The sequence below is a fragment of the Ursus maritimus genome, unplaced genomic scaffold, assembly GCF_017311325.1.
Source record: "Ursus maritimus isolate PB19 unplaced genomic scaffold, ASM1731132v1 scaffold_8, whole genome shotgun sequence".
NCBI lineage: Eukaryota > Metazoa > Chordata > Mammalia > Carnivora > Ursidae > Ursus > Ursus maritimus.
Window position 1 is genome coordinate 69155535 of NW_024426996.1, and position 18300 is coordinate 69173834.

Consider the following 18300-nt stretch of genomic DNA (forward strand, 5'->3'; position numbering starts at 1 on the left):
TGCTTCGGTGGATAGCTCCGTAGAGGGAGATAGTGTAGACGGTGGTGAGGCAAGCTCCCCCTGCACCAGACGCCTGAGCTCTCACTGGCCCGACAATCTTGGACAAATGATTTAGTCTCTTCGCTTGAGCTTCCTCATCTGTAAAATTGGGGCAATGATACCATCTACCTCAGGGGCTTTTGTGAGGCCTAAATGTGAAGCCTAATATACGTACAGTGTCGGAAAGTACCCAGCACGGACGAATGCTCAGTGGGTGCTAACTTGTGATCGTAGAATTTTCTGGGTCCAGTGGCATGTGTGTCTCTAACTTTGATAGTTACGCCACATTGCCTTCCTCCGATGATGTCCCAGCGCACACTCCCAACGGCCGCACGTGTGAGTGTCTGTCTGCCACAACCTGGCCAACGCAGTGCATTATAAAACTTGCGGAATGTAACCCACCAGAGAAAATTTGGAATTTAGTTCAAATATTTTTGGCAGGCCGACTATACACGAGCCAAGCAAGTCAAAGCTTGGCCCAGGCCAGAGATACAAAGTCCTAGAGAATTTCTCAGGCTGGTGGAGAGGCTGTGTGAGCCGCCCCCTGCAGTGCGGCCAGAGCAGGCACTCCACAGGGACGGGCCTACAAGGGGCCATAAAATTCAAGTTTGTTCAAGACTCGGGAGTTTTGGTTTAGGCCATTGGTTCTTCTGCCAAAGCACTGCAGTGAGTCAAGAGAGATATAAATAATAACGTCAAGTGAGAGCCGAGCTGTCTTCACTCCACTCCCAGAACATACAGACAGAGGGTTGCCAAGCCTGGGTGTGGCTCTGTCCCCGGCACAGCTGGGACTTTGCCGAACCTTTTGTCTTGATCTCTCATGTCAAGTCTCTTTGATTCTCTTAGATACATAGTTTTATTCATTAGTTTTCAGAAAGCCACGTCAGTCTTGGTAATTCTGAAGGAAAACTTTTTTTCTGAAAGACTCCTCTGGTGCCTGGGTCACAGTGAGCTGAGGCAGAAAAGGAGTGAAGTTTCCACAGATTCTTTTTTTTTTTTTAAAGATTTTATTTATTTATTTGACAGAGATAGAGACAGCCAGCGAGAGAGGGAACACAAGCAGGAGGGGTGGGAGAGGAAGAAGCAGGCTCATAGCGGAGGAGCCTGATGTGGGGCCCGATCCCATAACGCCGGGATCACGCCCTGAGCCGAAGGCAGACGCTTAACCGCTGTGCCACCCAGGCGCCCCTCCACAGATTCTCATGCCTGTACCCTTCCAGAAGAAAAAGAAGAATCATTGGTGATCATAATTATTCAAGTCTTTTTGCCTCACCAAATATTTATGCGTGGCGTCTATGCAGGGCATGGGGGCTGGATGCTGGGGTCAGTAAGGACCAGTCTTGGCCCTTGGAGAGTTCCATTTCTAGGAGGGGGAAATAAGTATTAACTTAAATAATAACCTAGTATGATAAATACTGTAATAATGGCAGGAAGATTTTTTGCAGCCAAAATGAGAGAGGCAGGTTTCTGCCCAGGGGAGTCCAGGAAGGTTCCACAGAGGAGTGACTTCTGCTGCCATCTGTCTGGACACTGAAAGTTGAAGATGACTTCCCCAGAAAGGGACTGGGCAGGGGGAAGGAGCAAGGGAAAGGTCTCAAGGTGAAATACCCAAGGCCTGTAGGAAGGGGGATGAGGGGCACACTGAAGCTCTCCCAGGCCTGGGAATTGTCCCCTGCTCACAGGGGGCCCTGCGCGGTTCACTGGGCAGCTGTCACCATGTGGCCTACCCAGTGGATCATAGGAATCCCAGGGTGTCAGCTGTCCTGGGGGTGGGCAGACAAACAACCACTAAGCCCTCGAACGACTGCAGGGAACCCTCTGTGTGGTGTGAGTAGAGGGGTCTGGTTCTCTCTGACCTGGAGCAAGGCAGGCTGCCCTGAAGATTTACTCTGTGGAGAGATTCTTGGCTGAGAATCGAGCTGAGATTTGCTGAACCTGGGAAGACAGCATAGGGCAGGCAACAGCTCCGGTCTGAGGGTTAGGACATGGATTCCACCCCAGATTTCCCCCAGACCTGTTTGGGGGACCTTAAGCAAGTCCAAAAACCTGAGATCGGTTTCCTCATTACTGTGAGTAGCAGACACAGACCAGGCCTTGACTGTGTGCCAAGAACTAATAGTAGGAAGATCGGTAGGAGAAGAAAGGGAAGAAGAAAGGGGGGGGGGAAGCAGAAGGGGGAATGAACCACGAGAGACTATGGACTCTGGGAAACAAACTGAGGGCTTCAGAGGGGAGGGGGTTGGGGGAATGGGATAGGCTGGTGATGGGTATTAAGGAGGGCACATATTGCATGGTGCACTGGGTGTTATACGCAAGTAATGAATCATGGAACTTTACATCAAAAACTAGGGATGTACTGTATGGTGACTAACATAATATAATAAAAAAAATATTTAAAAAAAGAAGGAAAAAAAAGAACATAGTACTTTATGCAGCCCCACGACAACCCTGATAGACAAGTGTCATTATCATCCTCACTTTATAGGTAGGGAAACTGAGGCCCCCACTCCAAACCATGACCCAATACTGCTTCTCTTTAGTAAAATGAGGGCAATAATCCCTACTTGGCTCTACACCCAGAGACTTGTGGTAATGAACGGAAGAACTCATATGAAGGAACTTTTCAAAACTGTTCAAGAGTCTATAAATGTAAGGTGATTTTATAGTATCTATTACAATCCCCTGTAATCATTTCAGCAAAACCCCATTGCATTAGGTGTTCTATTTTAAGACATACATAATGCTACCTTTGAAAGATTGTCAACTGAACTTGAGCATGACTTTGAATATTCCCTTCCAGGAGATTTCCTGGGTGTAGGTGTTCCTTTAAAATAGAAACGATCCAGAAGAAGTTAACTGCCTGGGAGATGAAAGATGAAGACCTAATGTGATCGCAGGTTTAAAATAACCAGCCAACTCTTTGCTTGGGAGGAGCTGGGAGGAGGCTTTGGTGGTAGACGGTTGGAGGAGGAAGCAGAACTCTTTATTTTTCTGTGCACACTTTATGCCCAGGCCACTTTGGCCCTGGACTGAGAGTGCTGGCCGAAACCAGAGCAAAATGCCTGATGGGGAAACCAAGAGTGTAAATCAGGGGCGGATAACTCTGAATACACCAGGAGTGGCTCAGGGTCATTCCTGGGAGGAGCTCACTGAGATCCCAAGCAGATAACCAGGAAAGGGCAGCTGGTCAGTGTGTTCCATTTGAAGGTCAGGGGAGAGCGCGCCATTGACATGAGTATCAGTGAGCTTGAAAGAACTCGTTCAGCCAACTGTTGATCTCCATGGTCATGTCCATTAGTGAAACATTCTGATGGCACCCTAGGGCCTCTTGAATGATGTACTTTGACCTCAAATGCCAGGTACACAGGTAGAGGGAGAGAGGAGGGAAATATTTTTGACACTTATATGTTGGTCCCCCCGCTGAACCATAAGTGTGCTGAAATCAAGAACTATGTGTTCTTTATCTCTGCCCTTCCAGCACCTGACATACCTGTATGTGGCAGATGTTTAGCACCATCTTGTGCACAACTGAACCATGACACGACAATTGAATGAGTGGAATTCATTAAGGGTACCATTTTGAGTCCTAGTAGTCAAAGGTCAGATTAGGAACACCTTCAAAGATTAGTCTTGGCTGGAGGACGATTTAGAAGAACACTGGGCTCCTTCTCCAATTACTTGTGGAGGGAGAGGAGGATTCACCCTCTTTTTAGAAAGAATGCCCCTGTCTCTGGTCCTGGAAGATGGAAAAAAAGTAAATAGACAGAAAGGATTGCTGAGTTCACCTCCCTGTTGATTAGGAAAACAACCTTTATCTATCAGGTTGATCTTAAATGTCTGTTTCACAGATATTTCTCACAGCACATTTGTACAACATGGTTTGAACTCACACCCAGTTAAGTCCTGATGCTGGCAGCTGGCGATCTTGCCAACATGGCGGTAGCGAGTACCATTGGGGTCACATGGAATCACGGGGCAGGCAGCGGGACAATCCAGGGGTCCAGTCCTCATGCCACCCTCCAGTGGCCATGTGACCTGAGGCAAGTCACTGGACTACTCTCTGATCTCACATCATCATCTGTAACACAAGGATGGCAGTGTCTTTCCTGCCGACCTTACAGAGTCCTAGGCATCCATCAGTCAATATATGGAAATAGAAAAATGGATGCAGCTGGGAGCCAGTGTAGTCATCCCGGTGCATCATCAGCTTTTTATAGCATCTTCCCTCCTCTCCTGTTTCTGGACTCCTGCCCAGGATGCCTTTAAATATATGAGTTGTTGATAAGGTGGCCCAGAAATTAGATCCTGCGCATTTCCCTTCACGGTCCTCAGAGTGGCTCAGAGTACATTGGAAATTCTTTTTCATCTCTGTAATAACTTTTGTGAGCTATTTGTCCATTATTCATATTGCTTTAAGTTTCTTCTCCTCTTTTCCTTGATCAGGCTTCATGTGTCTTTTCAAAAAGCCAGCTTTCCGATGCATTGCTCGGATCTCTTCTTTTCTATGTCATTAATTTTGTCTTTTGTACCTATTTCTTCTGCTTACTTGGGGTTTATTCTGTTATACTTTTTCTAACTTCTGAAATGTTTTCTAATAAATACAGTGAAGGCTATAAGTTTCCTTCTAAGTGTATGTCGTTAGCTTTATCCCAGAGTTGACTTTTTTGAAACTACGTTCTTGTTGCTTTCCTAATTTTATTGCATTGTCATCAGATCACATGGTCTGCAGAATGTCAACACTTGGAACTGTGGTGAGATGCTTGTAGATTTCTGTGGGGTCATTTTTTTTTTAGATTTTTTTTTTTATTTGAGAGAGCGTGTGAGCACAAGCAGGGAGTGGGGAGGAGCAGAGGGAGAGGGACAAGCAGACTCCCTGCTGAGTGGGGAGCCCGATGCGGGGCTCGATCCCAGGACCCCGAGATCATGACCTCAGCCGAAAACAAACGCTTAAGTGACTGAGCCACCCAGTGGGATCATTTTTAAATGTTCCCTATGTGATAGAAAAAAACCTATATTCTCAGTTTGTCATTTAAGTATATAATTGACCCTTGGACAATGCTAGCGTTAGGGGCACCAACTCCCTGCATAATTAAAAATCCACATGTAACTTTTGACTCTCCAAAAACTTAACTACTAATGACCCATACTCTGACCAAGAAGCTTTACCAATAACATAAACAGTCAATTAATGCATATTTTAAAGTAAGCTAGAGAAAAGAAAACGTTATTAAGAAAATCATGAGGAAGAGAAAATACATTTATAATACTGTACTGTATTTACTGAGAAAAAAAATCCACAGATAAGTGGACCCTCACAGTTCAAATTTGTGCTGTGCAGGGGTCGACTGTATGTTTGAATTCTAGCTTTGTGATATATTCATTGTGTGATCTTGGGGAACTTGTGTGTCCTCTCCTGCCTCAGTTTTGTCATCTTTAAAATGGGATGATACTGCCCATCTCATAGAATTGAGGGCCTGGCAACACTTAGCACCATATAAATGTTAGCACTGATTAGTATTTCTTTTTTTAGTTATTAGGTTTAGCTTATTAATCTTGTTGTTCAAATCTTCTACATCCCAACTCATTTTGTTTACTTAATATATCAGTTCTGAGAGGTGGTTATTAAATTCTCCCGTTCTAGTTGTAAATTTGCCCATTTCTCGTTACAGTACCGAACACTTTGCCTAGTTTTCAGGCTTTATTGTTAGATGCCTACAGATTCATTATTAGAGAGTTTCAGTGAATGATTCCTTTTATCAGGATAGATAACATGGTGAACTTAGCCAGTTCATGTTTATCATGATTACTGATACCCTCAGGATTGCTTTTGCCAATATATTTTGTGCTTTCTATTTAACAGTACTTCTTTATAACCTCTGATTTTCCTTTAGAAACCTGGATGGATTAATGTTAATAATTCTGTATGTATTTATGCTGTAGTATTATGCTATTCTGAGTCATTGCTGTTGTTCCTCCTTCTCTGTGCAATTTTCCCTGGATTATTCAGAACACGTATTCATACCAGGTGTCTCACAAAGCTGTGGTGCTTAGACTGCGATGTTTGCTTCTGGCCTTTATAGGAATCGGGAGTTATCCAAGATACTTGGAATGCCCCAAATACCTGAATGTGGGAGGCAAAGGTGGGCTTTTTAGCTTACGGTCCACGCGGAGATTGCAAGCTGGTCAATGACATCGTTTTTGAAAGTGCACAGCAATGAACTGAACTCACTGGGCCCTGCAATGAATAGCATGTCAGCCGGCTGGATTTTAGTACCCAGCTACACACACTAAAGAAGAAGGATTCGGGCAAAGGAAAATGACCATGCAGCGTGTTCTCAGTTACTGGCTGGAGGATTTATAACATTTTAAAAACTATATCTGGGATTATTTTTACCTTCCAGGAAGGGAGAAAGAGATTACTCCTATAACTAATACAAGGCAGAAAACACTTTCATCTGTTTTATTGATTGCTGGGTCTCTGGAACAGCACCCGGTATATAGTGTATGCCCAAAAATATTTGTGAGCAAATTACAGTAGCAAAACAAAAAAACGAAAAAACAATTGTTATGGGACCTTCAAGAGCAGAGAGTATAATTGCAACAGAAGAGCTTGCGAAGGCTTCCTGGAGGAAGTGGCAGTTGGGTAGGGCTTTGAAGGATAAGTAGGTTCTCGAGATTAAAGGGTGCAGGAGATAGCACTGGATCAGAGAAACAGACTACCAGAAATGATAGAGAATACGGGATTCATTTTTGGAAAACATGGCATCATTGTGGGAGCCAGATAAACACTCTATATTCAACTATTGCATCCACGTCCAGTGTCAGGCTTAAAGTGGGCCTACAGCTGGGCGGGCAGTCAGAAGGAAAGAAGGACGGATGCAGAATGGGGAAGACCAAGGACCAATGTAGCCCATGAGGCTGAATGGTATTGGTTTCTGAAGTCGATGAGCCTCCAGCTGGGAGGACTTTGGTGACATGTAGGAGAATCCAGCATCCTTCATCATAGAGCTAAACATCCCCTGGGCCCGGGAAATGGAGAAGCCTATGGAGGGTCTGGCGGGAGATGCGGGAGCCCAGAGCCCCAGGCAGACCAGGCCAACCAGGTGAGCCAGCAGATGGGCGACGATGTGCATGGGCTGCCACAGCACGTGCTGTCCTGCAGCAAGCATCCAGGCATGAACGGAAAAGGCACACCCATCTTCCAGATCTTACACAAAGTCACGTGGTCCAGAACTATGCAGGGCAGGAAAGCCTGGAAAAGGCAGTTCTGGCTTAGCTCGTTGACCCAGGGCACATCACACTAGAAGGAAAGACAAGGGCTCTTGTAGGAGGGGTATGGGAGGCAGAGGGAACCCTTACTCTCCAATGGGCCATCTCCTCCAGGTGCCCTTCCACGGGCCCTCCTAGGCAGAGATGGGCAGTGACTTTCTGAGTGTGGTCTCCACCCTGAGTCTCTGGAAGCAAGGGCTCCAGCATCACATGGTATCTGCCATGTTTAGAGGCAACACAAATGATTCAAACAGAACTTGCAGCTTAAGAATCATCAAGGCACAAAGGGCTCTCGAGCAGAGCTGGGAAACACCCAAACTCTGGGCCATGGGATGTAGTGGGAACGTGGGGTGAGTGTGGGAGCAAAGGGCCCTCCTGCTCTCCGAGAGACTTGTTTGGGTTTGTTCATGTGTTGTTTCCTGAGTGTTCTCCATGTATCACACCCTGCTTCTAGGAGCCAGGGAAACAGCGGGGAACAGAGCAGAATCCCTGCCGCATGCAGCTTACCTTCCAGTGAGGGAAACAGAGTAAAAAAATAGACAAGTAATTGACATTAGGCCATGATCTGTATTTTGAGGAAGACATAGAGCAAGGTGGGAGAAAGTGAGAGGGCGTGGTATTTTAGGGAGAGTGATCAGAGAATAGTAATTCTGGGCAATAGTAATTTGAGTATTCAGTGTGGAGCTAATAGTATTTCAAAGACTTTATATTTATTGGTTTATTTAATCCATGACAACATAACTTTCCCAAAGTTACATCCTTGATAAGAAGAATTGGAATTTAATCTTAGGTGTCTGGCACCAGAGCTCAGGATTTAAGTCAGGGAACGTCTCTTGGTTGTGGTGAGTGAAGCGAGGGAGCAAGGCATGCAAATATTACAGTGAAGAGCGTTGCAGGCAGTGGAACAGCCAGTGCAAAGGCCCTGGGCCAGGTGCGTGCTTGCTGTTTGAGAGGGTGAGACCAGGAGTTCAGATCTGGACATGTTGCAGTTTGAGAAGCTTATTAAGCATCCAAGTGATATCTTGGAGGACAATTGGATGTTCAAGTCCAGATGTTAGGGTAAGGCTTGGAAGCAGATCTGATTTGTTTGTGGTCAGTATTCATGGAACTAGATGAGATGCTAGTGAGAGAAAAACGGGGAGTGAGTGAGAGAAGTCCAAAGACTAAGGTGCAAAGGAGCAGGTGGCTTGAGCACAAGAGACTAAGAAGAAGCAGCTGGCAAGGGAGCAGGAAACCCAAGAGAGAGGATCGCATGCAGGAGGGAGTGGCCAGATATTTCCAGTCCTGTGGGGAGGCTCAGTTAGCTGAAGCCCAAGGAGTGACCATTGAATTTGGCAATACGGAGATGATCACTGGTCCTTTAATAGACATTGGCGACCTTTAATAGACATTATAGTACCAGGAAGGGCAACCAAAGCAATTTCATGCCAGGTTGAGAGGGAATGGGAGACCCACGCCCCAGCCTCCAGCCTCAGCTCTGCCCCTTCTGAACTCTGCGGGCCCCAGGGACATGTCCCAAGGTCTCTGGAGCACAAGTTGAAAACCACAGATGTAACCAACCCCTCCGTTTTACAGTTGAAGAAGTTCTGGGCCAGGAAAGGGAAGAGACTGGGTCAAGGCCATGTGACTAGTTAGTGGAAACTCCAGGCTGCCATTTATCATTATTTAATGAGATTTGCCAATAAAGACATCTGTTCCTAGCTTGTCTTTTTATAGTGTGTTCCACAGACAGTGGTTATGTAACAAGTAGACAAATCAAAAGAAGAACATCTTTTTCACCTTTTACCTCTGTGGGAAGGGGAGAATGATAACATGAACAAATTCAATTCATAGAAAATTCCTAGGCCTCAGTGTTCACTTATGGTTTCCATATTCTCCCACCACACCCCCTTTCTCAACACGTATGGTCATTCAGCAAGTTCCATGTTCTCTGATCCTATGTCATGAGATGTCACAGGCTGCCACCTTAAAATGGGCATCGTAATAATAGCGATTGTTCACATGGACCAGTAGCTGTTGCTGGTGGTGTTCTCTGATCCCCATAGCAGCCCCAGGGTCAGACCACCTGATTGCATGTCCCATTTCCACCACTCACTGATGGTGAGACCCTGGACAGGTTACTTACTCTCTCCGTGCTTGAGTTTCACCAGCTGTGTGAAGTGGTTGGACAACTGGAAGGCAGGATATGGGGATAAGGGCTGCTGCTGCTAAGCCAGGCACTGTACTAGGCCCTGAATCATCCTGGGGCCTCATCACGCCAGGCCTGTGGACTGTGCACCAGTTGGGGATCGATGGGGGCTCTTTCTCCTCTGCTCTCTGGTTTGATAAGCCTGGGTTGAATCAGGGAAGTGTACTCAGTCTCACCTTGCAACTGTTTTTGCCTTAGGATCCATGCTTGAAGCTGAATAAACCTGAGAACCTGCCCAGAGGAGACGAGTATCAGGATAAGTTAGCAACCGAAGAAGGAACCAGCAGTGACGAAGAAGAAAGGTACAGGAGGACATGCAGGCTTGCAAGTGCTCCAGTGAATGAGGACTCAGATCTGGAAGGACTCATTCATTCATGCATTCCTCAAGTGTTTATCACTGCCCCTTGCATCACACTTAGGAAGAGAACAGTTGTGTCTTGTATATTCTCAGTACAGCTATGGGCTTAACACAAGTTATCTTATTCCATTGTTACACCATCCTAGAGAGGCCATTTTATAGATTAAGAACCTGAAACTCTAAGAGGTTAGTAATCCTGCCCAAAACTCAGACCTGGACTGGCCCCAAATCTCTTCTTGTTCTTCCAAGTTTTCTTTAACTAGGGGAGATGGGGGGGCTTTGTCACTGATGGGGGATCCCCCGTCTCTGTCACCTATATCAGTCAGCTTTTGCTGCTATAACAAACATTCCCCAAAATCAGTGATTTTTAATTCCTAGGTCAGCTACCTGTATTCTTGGCTCCTGCCTGAGGGTTGGGTGTTAATTTTTGCCCCAGACTGGGGTAAAGTTCAAGTCTCGTCCACATGCTTGCTCACTCTGGGACCAAGACTGAAGTATTAGTCCCTATCTAGAGCATGTCGTTGCCATGGTAAAGAGAAGAATCTCAAAAGAGCTGATGAAGCTATGCAGTGCCTCTTAAAGCCTACGCTCAGAACTGCATCCTCTCATTTCTAGTCATATTCCACTGGCCAAAGCAAGTCACATGACTGAAATTATCAATGGACAGAGAAGAATACGCTGTCCACATGTCTTATGGTCAGCTTGGGCTGCTGTAACAAAACACCACAGATTGTGTGGCCTAAACAACAGAAATTTGTTTCTCCTAGTTCTGGAGACTGGGAAGTCCAAGGTCAAGGTGCTGGTCCACTCAGTTCCCAGTGAGAACTCTGCTCCTCGCTTACAGATGACCATGTTCTTCCTGTGTCCTCACATGACAATAGGGGTTAGGGGTGGGGAAGAGAGAGGGTGGTAGAGGAGAGGTCTCTTTCACGTCTCTCATTATAAGGGCACTAATCTCACCATGAAGGCTCCACCCTCATGACCTAATCACCTCCCCAAAGCCCTGTCTCCTAATACCAATCCATTGAACAACAGGTTTCAACATATGAGTTGGGGGAGGTGGCATAAACATTCAGATCATAACCTTGGGGAAGCAGAGTGTAAACCCCTAAACCAGACCACAGCCTACAGCCCAGTGAATTCTCAGCTACTAATACTTCCGCCAAATCCTCCAGATTTTGCCTTGGGATCTATGAGGCACATAAGAACAGCAGTGAAGGAGGACAGACTCTGGAGTCAGGTCTATAGGTTAAATCCTTACCACTGACAGCTACAAACCTTGTCTTGCTTATAACTCACAATTCTAGAGGGAAAGAGAGAATCTTTTTCCTGAAATTATGACAGAAATTTCAGAGGTCTTTAAGGCACTCAGCTTGGGTCACATGTCAATCCCTGAGCCAATCACTCCTGCCACAAAGATGGAGTGCTCCGACTGGCCAGCATTTGTGACACATCCTCCCCTGGGCCCATCTGACGATGAGGGCAGAATGGGCTGCCCCTGAACTCTGTGGACTAAAAAGAATCACATGGAAAGAGGAAAGGCTTTCCCAGGGAGAGGATGCTGGGCAGACCAGTGGTAGGTGGTGATCACAACAGCCTTGTTTTTTTCTTCCATGGTGGCTATATTGGTAAGGGGTTGTCCTCAACTATAGAAGCAAAAAAGGAGGGGTTCTGGAGGTCACTTCCACAGGAGTTTTGGTGAACAGAAGAGCTAAGCAGTGACAAGGAAGGAATAGAAATGTTGCCTGAGCTCTCAGGTCAGGAGTTGCGGAACAGAACGAATGCAGTGGCTCTTTGGGGGCAGGGTTGCATATTTAGTAGTTAGCCTCACGGGGAACGCTGGTCAGGACACTGGACTTCTTGGCACGGTGGCTCTAAAAAGGGAGGTGGCTTTTCCATGGGCTTAAGGTCAACTTCAAAAGAGCAGGTTAGGATCAGCTTTAATGGGCAGGGATGGAGGACATTAGGACATCAGCTTACTTAGTGATGGGTGGCAAGATGAAACTGGCTCCTTAGGAGGAGCTGAGGAAATTTGAGACAGTAGAACGGGGTCAGAGAGGGAAATCCCATTAGTGGTGTTCCAGGGAGTAACGACGGTGACGAATATAATAACAAGTATTCATTGAATGCTGAAGCGTGATAAGCACATTAAAATGATTAGCCCATTTAATCTTCATTATGCAGATACTATTATTGAAGTGCCTTGCTTTAAAGATGAGGAAAACAGAACAGGGAGGTCAAGTAATTTACCCAAGGTTACACTGCTAGTAGATGGTAGGATTGGATGAGTGTCTCTGATGCCAGAATCACAGTTTTAGCTACATCTCAAGTTAGGGCAGCTGTTCTGTGCAAAATGGAGAGCCACAGGTCTTGTACCTTTCCAGGGTCACCTGATCCTTTAATAGTAATAAGAACTGAAACTTACCCTTCCAGCCATGAGTTTCCAGTCTGGCTTGAGTTCCTCTTTCTGTAAATAGCTATAAAACTGGACAGAACCTAGGAATGCACTCTTGAGTAATGGGACAATATGCAGAGAAAGACAGTGTTCTTGCAAAGGGAAGCATGACTCAAATCCCACGATCACCCACACTTTTCTGCCTGGGGGGAGTTGCCAGCCACAGCAAAGCAGGTAAAGTCAAGCTGAGCTGAGAAAGCAGACACCAGACCTCGGGGCTGCTAAGGTGGCTGGTCCTCTGTGAGGGGAGGAAGGACAGAAATCTGTAAGAGGATTTGCCATAGGTCCTTGGCCAAGCGCTTGAGAGAGCATACAAGGTAATGCTCCATGGGGCTTGATGTGTGTGGCTGCTGTGGTGCTGAGTGAATGGAAAATCCCAGAGGGTGTGCCGTGCTGGGAGATGGTCAGTCCCAGCTCACCCAGGATAGAAAAATCTCTCCAGACAATACAGGCCTTCAGTGGAGACCTCATGGAGGTCATACTTCAGGGGTAAGAAACACAACCTGTAGGCCAAGGGCCATACCCTAGAACAGAAAACAATATTGAAATTCACCTGCTCTAACAAAAGACGAATTCAAACCCAAAAGGATCTGAAAAGGCCTTCAGTAGTTTAACTGCCTGGCAGAACAAAAATCAACACTTTTGAAAGGAAAACATAATCTAGACTCTCTATTATCCACCTCTGTTATATTATCACAATATCCATCATACAATAAAAACATTATGAGAATGCAAAGAAGCAGAAAAAATATGACCTGTAATCAAGAAAGAATATCAGCCAATAGAAACAAACCCTGAAATGACCTCGATGTTGGAATTAGCAGACAAGGACTTTGGAACAATGATAAGAGCTATGTTCAAAAACATGAAGGAGAGACAGTTATAATCGGTGAACATATAGGGAACTCAGCAGAGAAATGAAAACCTTGAAACAAAGGGAAATTCTGAAACTGTAAAGTACAATATTCAAAATGAAAATCTCACTGGTGTGTATAATAGCAAACTGGAGACCATGGAAGAAAAATTAATCACTTGAAGACAGATTATCAGAAACTATCTTATCCAGAGAATGAAGGGGAAAAAATTTAATGGAAGATCCTTAGTGACCTATGGGACAAAATCAAATGGTCTAACGTGCATATAGTTGGAGCCCAGGAGGAAGAAGAACAAGAAAATGGAACAGGAAAAAATATTTGAAGAAATAATGGCTGAATATTCTCCCAACTTGACGAGGAACATCAACTTACACATTCAGGGAGCTCAGTGAACTCCCAACAACATAAATCCAAAGACAGCATCATAGACACATCCTAGAAATCCCTAGATACATCAAAGAAAAACTGCTGAAAATAAAAGATACACCCAAAGTCTTAAAAGCAGCCAGCTTTTAAAAAAGACAAATTACAAATACAAGGAACACTTGAATTCTCATGAGTACTAATGATAATTAACTTCTTCTTGGCTTTCCAGTCTCATTGACTTTCTGTTTTCCAAAAAGCACCCAAACAATATCATTAAAGTCCTAAAAGGCAAAAAAATACCCTGTCAACTCCAAATTCTAAATCCAGTGAAAATATCTTTCAAAAACAAGAGTGAAATAAAAATATTTTCCAGTACGTAAAAGCTAAGGGAATTTTTCACCAACCAACCTACACTATGATAAGTGCTAATGGAATTTATTTAAGCTAAAAGGAAGTTATATCAGATTTAAACTTGGCTCTATAGGAGAAAATGGAGAGCATCAGAAATGGTAAACGTATACGTCAATATAGAAGACCATTGTTTTACCTTCTTTTAATTTCTTTAAAACACATCCAACTGCTTAAGAAGAATAATTATAATGATATCATTAACATTTTATTATGAGATTAAAATTGCATGTTATTGATAATATATAACTTAGCACAAAGGACAGGGATAGGATTTTTTTCTTTCTTCTTTTTTTTTTTTTTTGTTTGCTCTCAACACTATTACAATACCATTGATTATATTCCCTGTGCTGTACCTTTCAACCCCGTGACTTATTCATTCCATAACTGGAAGCCCGTACCTCCCCCTCCCCTGCTCCTGTTTTACCCATCTGTCTACCCCCTCCCCTCTGGCACCATCAGTTTGTCCTCTTTATTTATGGGTCTGTTTCTGTTTTTTAAAACAATTGTTTGTTTGTTCATTTGCTTTGTTTTTTAGATTCCACATATACATGAAATCATATGGTATTTGTCTTTCTCTGTCTGACTTATTCCACTTAGCATAATACTCTCAGTTCTTTCCATGTTGTCACAAACGGCAAGATTTTCACATCATATATATATACACCACATTTTCTTTATCCATTCATCTGTGGATGGACATTCAGGCTGCTAGGACAGTGATAAGATTAATAGAATTATATTGTTGTAAGGGACTTACATTTTACATCAAGAGTTACCTTATTAACTCTAATATGTTGTGATAAGTTAAGGATACAAATTATAATCCATAGAGCAACATTGAATGTTAATACAAAGAACTAAAAAAAAATTCAGTAAAGGAACTAAAATGGAATGCTGAAAAATATTTGCCAGGTAGGAAGGCAGAAAGGAAGAAGAAAAGGCAAACAGTATGGAAAAGGATTGGGCACGTAGAAAGCAAATGGCAAGACTTAGATTTAAGTCCAACCATTGTAATAATTACAATGTTCATGAACCAAACATACCATCTAAAAGAAAGAGATTGTCAGAGAGGATAAAAAGGGAAGGCATTGCTATATGCTGTCCACAAGAGAGACATTTAAATATAAAGACATTATTATGAGCAAAATTGTATCCCCTCCCCCAAACTCATATGTGGAGGCCCTAAGCCCCAGGAGCTCAGAATGTGACATATTCCGAGATAGTGCCTTTAAAGAGGTAATTAAATTAAAATGGGGGTGATTAGGGCAGCCTTAATGCAACACGACTGATGTCACTGATGTCCTTATACGAAGAGACCAGCACACAGACAACAGAGACAGAGGAATGACCGCGTAAGGACACAACATGACGGTGTCCATCTGTAAGCCTCAGAAGAAGAGAAGCGTCAGAAAATAAACAAATCTGACACCTTGATCTTGGACTTCTAGCCTCCAGAATTGTGAGAAAATAAATTTCTGTTTTTTAAGCCACCCATCCTGTGCTGTTTCGTTACAGCAGCCCTTGTAAACGGATACAGGCAGAGACAGGTCTGAAGAGAAAAGGGTGAACTATGGCAAGCAAACAGTGAGCGGAAGGAAGCTAATGGGGCTGAATTTATGTCCGAGTAGGCTTCAGAGCAAGGAAAATTAGGAGGGATGAAAGGGGATATGTCCTAATGGCAAAGGGGTCAGTTCATCTGGAAGACAACAGTCCTTAAATGTGTCTGACCTCATGACAGAGCTTTAAAAATAGTGAAGCAAACAGAGAACGAAAGGGAGAAATCCACAGTCACAGCTGGAGATCGTGACACCTTTCTCTGAGATTTGGACAACTAACCTAATAGCAGTGAGGATACAGAAGAGTTGAGTTACCCTATCAGCTAACTTAATCTAGCTGGCATTTGTAGACAATGTGTGGGACATGCAGAACAGATCTTTCAAGGCACATAGAGCATTCACCAATGCAGAGCCACAAAATAAATCTTGATAAATTTCAAGGATTGGAATATTCTCTGAAATGTACTCTGTCTACCACAAAAGAATTAAGTTAGAAATCCAGGATAAGTGGCTCCTGGGTGGCTTAGTCATGTAAGTGTCTGCCTTCGGCTCAGGTCATGATCTCAGGGGCCTGGGATCCAGCCCCATGTCAGGCTTCCTGCTCAGCTGGGAGCCTGCTTCTGCCTCCCCCTCTGCCCCTCCTCCCTGCTTGTGCTATCTCTCTCTCTCAAATAAATAAAATTAAAAAAAAAAGGAATGATATCCAGAATAATAAGCCATTGAGAAAATCCTCAGACATTTGGAACTTTAAAGAATATTCCTAAATAATCTGTGGGACAAAAAATAAAATCACAGTGGAAATAAGAAACTATTTCAAAGTCAATGATAATAGGACATGTCAGAATTTGGGGGAGCTAACTAATGAAGGCAATTCAGAGCTTTAAATAGTTCTATTTTAAAAAGAAAGCTCTAACATCAATTATCTAAGTTTTCATCTTAAGAAATTAGAAAAGGATAAGGAAATTAAATCTGAAGGAATTGGAAGGAAAGGGAAGAACAGAACTCCATGACATAGAAAATAGGCTAAAAGAAAAAATAAAGAAAATAAAAAATTAGTTCTAGAAAGTTATATACTCACAGTAGGAATGATTAGGGAAAACAAGAAAGAGGAATGAAAGAGGGACATCCCTATAGATTCTATAGATATTAAAGGGATAATAAGTCAATTCTGTGAACAAACTTTTTATCAATGACTTCACCAGAAAGAAAATTCCTTGAAAAACACAACTTACCAAATATGGCACTAGAAGAAACGGAAAATATAAATAACTCTATAACTACGACAAATTAAATGTTTAATTAAAACATTCTCTAGGGGCGCCTGGGTGGCGCAGTCGTTAGGCATCTGCCTTCGGCTCAGGGCGTGATCCTGGGGTCCTGGGATTGAGCCCCACATCGGGCTCCTCCGCTGGGAGCCTGCTTCTTCCTCTCCCACTTCCCCTGCTTGTGTTCCCTCTCTCACTGGCTGTCTCTGTTAAAAAAATAAATAAAATCTTTAAAAAAAAAATTCTCTAAAGGAGAACTCCAGTCCCAGTTGATGTCATCAGTGAATTTTATCAACTATTTTATTATATTTTATTTCGAAGATTTATTTATTTGAGAGAGAGAGAGAGAAAGCATAGCAGGGGTAGAAGCAAAGGAAGAGAGAGAGAGAGAATCCCGAGCAGACTCCCTGCTGAGTGCAGAGCCTGATGTGGGGCTCCATCCCAGGACCTTAAGATCATGACCTGAGCTGAAATCAGGAGTTGGATGCTTAACCGACTGAGTCACCCAGGCGCCCCTTATCAACTATTTTAAAGGAGAAATAATAGTAATCTTACACATGCTCTTTCAGAAAAAAGAGTGTAGAATCCCCCTCAATTTGTTTTATGAGATCAGCATAACTCATACTAAAATCTAATGAAGACATTTAAAAGAAAAGAAAATTACAAACGAACATTCTTCATGAATGCAAAATCCTGCACAAAATATTTGAAAATCAAATCAAAGGATATATAAAAAGGATAATACATCATGATCAAGTAGGATTTCTCCAGGAATGTGTGGTCGGTTTAACATGTGAGTAGCATTCATGTGAATTCACCACATTAAAAAATAAAGGGAAAAAGTAAATAATCACATCAGTAGATGCAGAAAAGCATTTGACAAAAGTTAACACCCTTTCATGATAAAAAGTCTGCAGTCCATGAATAGAAGGGAAGTTCTTCAACCTGAAAAAGATAATTTATAATAAACTACAGCAAACATACTTACTGGTGAAATGTTGAACACTTTCCTCCTAAGATTGGGAACAAGGCAAACATTCTGCTCTCACTACTTAACACTGTCCTGACCTGTCCTATAAAGCAAGAAAAAGAGCTACAAAGAGAAAAGAAGAGTACAAATGTCTTCACTTACAGACAGAATGATCATGATTGAAATACTCAATGTTGTTAAGATGTCAATCTACTCTAAATTGAACTATGGATTCAGTTGAATCCAAAACACAATCCTAACAGCCTTATTTGTAGAAAGAAATAAGCTGTTTTGAATATAGATGTGGAAAAGCAAAGGACCTAGAAAAAGAAAAAAAGAACCTTGAAGAGCAAAGTTGGAGGACCCAGGCTACCTGATTTCAAGACATTATGAAGCTGGAATAATACAGACTGTGTGGTATCGTTGTACAAATAGAGAAATCGACCAATGAAAAATAATGGAGTGTCCAGAAATAGACCTATGCAGGGATGTTAGATTCATTTTTGTTAAGAGTGCCAAGGCAAATCCATGGGGATAGGAAAAGTTTT

At 43.3% G+C, this 18300-nt stretch overlaps 1 protein-coding gene across 1 annotated transcript in view; it reads left to right on the plus strand.

Annotated features, from left to right (window-relative positions):
* FAM184B (family with sequence similarity 184 member B) overlaps window positions 1–18300 on the plus strand; it is a 163039-nt gene that overhangs the window by 119804 nt on the left and 24935 nt on the right. The window contains exon 8 of the mRNA XM_008685809.2: window positions 9695–9798. Within this exon, the coding sequence (XP_008684031.2) occupies window positions 9695–9798 (104 nt within the window). The remainder of the gene's footprint in view (window positions 1–9694; window positions 9799–18300) is intronic.